Below are 4537 nucleotides of genomic sequence, written 5' to 3'. Positions count from 1 at the left end.
ATGCCCTTTATATGTATATACAATAACATAAATGTTAAGATAGACATATACATATACATAAATGTATATGTGTATATTTATTCTTAGATGTAATAAGTGACTGCGAAAAAATATTTTACTTATATGAATGAATTATTGTCAATGGTAATAAGAATTATATTTTTTTTAGCATAACTTAAGTGACACATTATTAATAATTAATCGAGAGTCATTGTTTTATATTACGATTATACTCTCTAATTATAATAATTATTTCATATATTGTTGGCTCATGATTTTTTAATCAATCTCAATTCAGAATAAATTGCCTGATCGCTAAAATTGTATTCAACTTTCATCATTGAGTATTACAATAAATTATAAATTATTGTCGTTTAAATTGATTTTTTCAATATATTCTCCAATATAATTTTATACTAATTTAATATTTTTTTCTATCATTCAAATTTAAATATAAAAAATAAAATCGACACTTTCGCAATACTTCGAATTAAAGTTAAATTCCTATTTTACATATATTTAAAACTGTGTATATATAAAAATGAAATTGAATTTTAGTCCGTGTAATTTTTAGTTTTTAATGGATATCTATATATTTTTATTACAAACATATTATATATATATATATATATATATATATATATTATTACATATTATTTTTTTATAGAATATATTTTAAATATATTCTTTTATTTTTATTTCAAAAGATAATAAAAAAAATATTAAAATCATATATTAAACTTATCTCTTTACGGAGAAGCAGAATAGACAAAGAGAACAAATAGTGGAAGAAGGATAGAAATAGAATAAAAATATTGAAATCAGCGCCATCTATAGAGTGCCGCAAATGAAACACATAAAAAAGGACAGAAAATAATAAGAGAAGGATAGAGATAGGCTAAGAATTGACCATTAGCGCCATCTTTTGACTTTCAAAGATACTTTTTCAATAATATCTTTTCAAAAATATTCAAGAGATGGCGCTAATTTGTAATTCTTAATCTATTTTACCCTATTTTTAAAAAGATACTTTCAGCAATCAAGAGATGGCGCTGCCGGTCAATTCTTATTCTATCTCTATCCTTCTCTTATTGTTTTCTGTCTTTTCTTTATGTGTTTCATTTGCAGCACTCTACAGATGGCGCTGATTTCAATATTTTTATTCTATTTCTATCCTTCTTTCACTATTTGGTATCTTTGTTTATGCTATTATTATTATCCTATTTGATAGATAGAATAAGGAATTGACCGGCTGCGCCATCTCTTGATTGTTGAAGGAATCTTTTTAAAATAGGGTAAAATAGATTAAGAATTTCAAGTTAGCGCCATCTCTTAATACTTTTAAAAAGATATTATTGAAGAAGTATCTTTGAAAGTCAAAAGATGGCGTTAACGGCTCAATTCTTAGCCTATCTCTATCCTTCTCTTATTATTTTCTGTCCTTTTTTATGTGTTGCATTTGCGGCACTCTACAGATGGCGCTGATTTCAAAATTTTTATTCTATTTCTATCCTTCTTTCACTATTTGTTCTCTTTGTTTATGCTATTATTATTATCCTATTTGATAGATAGAATAAGGAATTGACCGGCAGCGCCATCTCTTGATTGTTGAAGGAATCTTTTTAAAATAGGGTAAAATAGATTAAGAATTTCAAATTAGCGCCATCTCTTGAATACTTTTAAAAAGATATTATTGAAGAAGTATCTTTGAAAGTTAAAAGATGGCGCTAACGGCTCAATTCTTAGCCTATTTCTATCCTTCTCTTATTATTTTCTGTCCTTTTTTATGTGTTGCATTTGCGGCACTCTATAGATGGCGCTGATTTCAATATTTTTATTCTATTTCTATCCTTCTTCCACTATTTGTTCTCTTCGTTTATATTTGTTTCTACGCTTCTCAATTATTATTCTATCTTTCTTCTTTCTAAATTTTTTTGTTCGTATTTGCTGTGGCGCGTAATTATAAACGTAAATATAGGATTTATCAGAAATTACAGGAATATTACAGGATATATATTTTATAGGATATTATATCAATTAAATACCATAATTTCTTTTTTAAAAATTATAATATATTAAACTTTAATATTCAAATTATATATATTCAAAATAAAAAAAATATAGACTACATTCTCATCTTTGCAACCCCTGAAATATCAATATATGTCTCTTATATAATATGAGTTTCTGATGTCTGTGATTGAATATTTTTATGATACAAATTTATAAATTTGGACAAAAATTTTTATTATTAAATATTTAAATTAGTAGAATATAATTTAAAAAGTGATAAACTTATATTAAAAATACAGATTTTTAAATTTCTAATATATATATCTCATTATATCTCGTTTTGTGTATATTTTAATATATTTATACATGTAAAATCACGACCTCTATTATATACATATTTTTAATTTTAAGTGTTCAGTTACTTTGCATACTTATTTATTTTCATACATTATATTATATTGCATACTTATTATTTTTATAAAATTTTTTAAATGTTACAGTGTAAAAAATATGGAAAATGTAAAGTTAAGTCCATCAATGGCTTCAAAATTAAAAACTAGAAATAATGCCAATAGAATTAGACACAGTTCTCCAAAATTACAAGAAGTTTTAAGAGAGGTTAATTTAATATTATTTTGAATGTCTAAATTTCCAATCTTTGAAACTTAATCATCAAATATATAAAATACATAAATAATAATCATATAAATCAAAATAAATAAAATCATATCATGTAATTAATTTATCATATTTTGCCGGAATTTTAATGCATAAAATGAAATATGATTTTTTAGAGATGTCGAGAGAGAATGCGAGAAAAACGAGGGCAGTTATTTAATAGAAATAGATTTGGTTTGGAAATAAATTCAAAAAATGTACAAGATACATTAACTGAAATTGTTCGTAAAGAATTAAATAATCTGGCTACTACAGATTTAAATCCAATTTTGAATCCTTTTTTTGTAAATGAACCACTTGATCCAGAAGAAGCACTTGAACTTGAAGCTAAAATACTTGATGAAGAAGGTAAAATAATAGAATTTGTTTTGTTTATATATTGCATAATGTTTATGCATTATTTATTATATAGAACAATGGATATTAGAAGAATATGAAAGAATGGTACAAGAAGAAATTGAAGTATTAGCATTTAAAGCAGATCAACAAGTAAATGAAGTTATTTGTCCTATATGTCAAAAATCTAATTTAATAGAAAAAGAAAATAAAGTAGCTTGTGAATCTTGTGATTTTGTATTAGACAATTGTCTTAGTGTGAAGGAAATAGGATGTCTTATTAATAATTGTGTAAATATTCATTCTATACAATGTAAGGAATTACCTGGTTTCTTACCACTTTTTGAAAACAATAAGATGTCTTTATATCTAATTTGTGATGAATGTTCAACTTGGACACTTATAATATAGATTTTAATATTCTTCAATTTGTGAAGATTTTTAAAATTTATGAAATTGCTGAAAAAAAATTATATTTTTTCATCTTATTACCCGTGACTGATTAATAATAATAATTTTAATTTTAAATAATATATCTAATAGAAGCAAATATCAAACATAATATCATAATATCCAATCAACTATGGGTAATAAGATATATTAATAAAAATAAAAAAAACATGAATAAAAAATTAATAACTTTTAATTTGTTAAATTCATGAAAAAAAAAGTAATATTTAATTTGTTTATGGAGGTAATCATTTGAATAATAATACATGAATTTTTATATGATTATATGATACATATTGTACAAAAAACATCCCTTTGTTGATTTGTTTATATTATTTATCATTTATACATACATAATATAAAGTTAAATAAAAGATAACTGTATATTGTAAAAATTAATTAAACATATTTATAAAAGTAAAATTTTAGCAATTATTAAAAATTATTTCAAGAATTGTTTTCTAAAGATTATCTACTGTTTTTGATATTCAACTATATACAATAGGTATTTAAAAGTAATAATATTACAATATACAGAAGTCTTTTATAACCTTAAACTCTAATATTTGAATTCTTTTATAAATGATTTGTACATTATCACATGAAATTTCGTATTAAAAACTTCATATTTAATAACATTAATAATATATAATAAACTTATAATTTGTGAGCAACCCATTTTTTTATATATGTTCGATTTTTTGCAATATAAATTTTTATTTTTTTAAAATTATTACTATGCAAGTATCAACAGTTATATATTTATCATAGAATGCAAAATTAAAATTAAAAACATTTTAAATGATTTAGTTAAATTGCAGTTTTTAAATTGTTAAAAACATAATTAATTAAATATTTTTAACAATTAATATTTCTTACTCCAGTCTCTTGTTACAATTTCATGGCACTAATTTCATTTAGATATATTCAAATATATATTTTCATATAGCATACAAAAATCAATAAATTACTTGATGTTAATTTGTTATAAACAATTCTTTATTTGTCTATTTTAATGAAAGAGTTTTCAAAATTAAAATATCTTTCCACGAAAGTTATA

At 22.3% G+C, this 4537-nt stretch overlaps 1 protein-coding gene across 2 annotated transcripts; it reads left to right on the top strand.

Moving 5' to 3' along the window:
* Positions 1-1950: 1950 nt before the first annotated feature.
* Positions 1951-3544, top strand: LOC122719118 (RPA-interacting protein-like). Of its 2 annotated transcripts, none has more exons than XM_043944682.1 (4): positions 1951-1968; positions 2514-2631; positions 2808-3039; positions 3104-3544. In XM_043944682.1, exons 2-4 carry the CDS (start codon positions 2524-2526, stop codon positions 3436-3438), a joined length of 675 nt encoding a protein of 224 aa, XP_043800617.1. In that variant the 5' UTR covers positions 1951-1968; positions 2514-2523; the 3' UTR covers positions 3439-3544. The 2 variants fall into 2 exon arrangements, with proteins under 2 accessions (XP_043800617.1, XP_043800616.1); XM_043944681.1 differs by lacking the exon at positions 1951-1968 and adding an exon at positions 2365-2381.
* The last annotated feature ends 993 nt before the right edge of the window (positions 3545-4537 follow it).

Source organism: Apis laboriosa, unplaced genomic scaffold (assembly GCF_014066325.1).
Source record: "Apis laboriosa isolate Shangri-la unplaced genomic scaffold, ASM1406632v1 scaffold703_cov156, whole genome shotgun sequence".
NCBI classification, from domain to species: domain Eukaryota; kingdom Metazoa; phylum Arthropoda; class Insecta; order Hymenoptera; family Apidae; genus Apis; species Apis laboriosa.
Note: the sequence above shows the minus strand (reverse complement) of the source record. Positions and strands in the feature narration are given on the sequence as shown.

Bases quoted from the DNA above. Each gene is read 5' to 3' on its own strand.
- LOC122719118 (XM_043944682.1), top strand. From the start codon at position 2,524: ATGGAAAATGTAAAGTTAAGTCCATCAATGGCTTCAAAATTAAAAACT. The intron at 2,632-2,807 runs GTTAATTTAATA...ATGATTTTTTAG, and splicing joins TACAAGAAGTTTTAAGAGAG to AGATGTCGAGAGAGAATGCG. The intron at 3,040-3,103 runs GTAAAATAATAG...TTTATTATATAG, and splicing joins TAAAATACTTGATGAAGAAG to AACAATGGATATTAGAAGAA.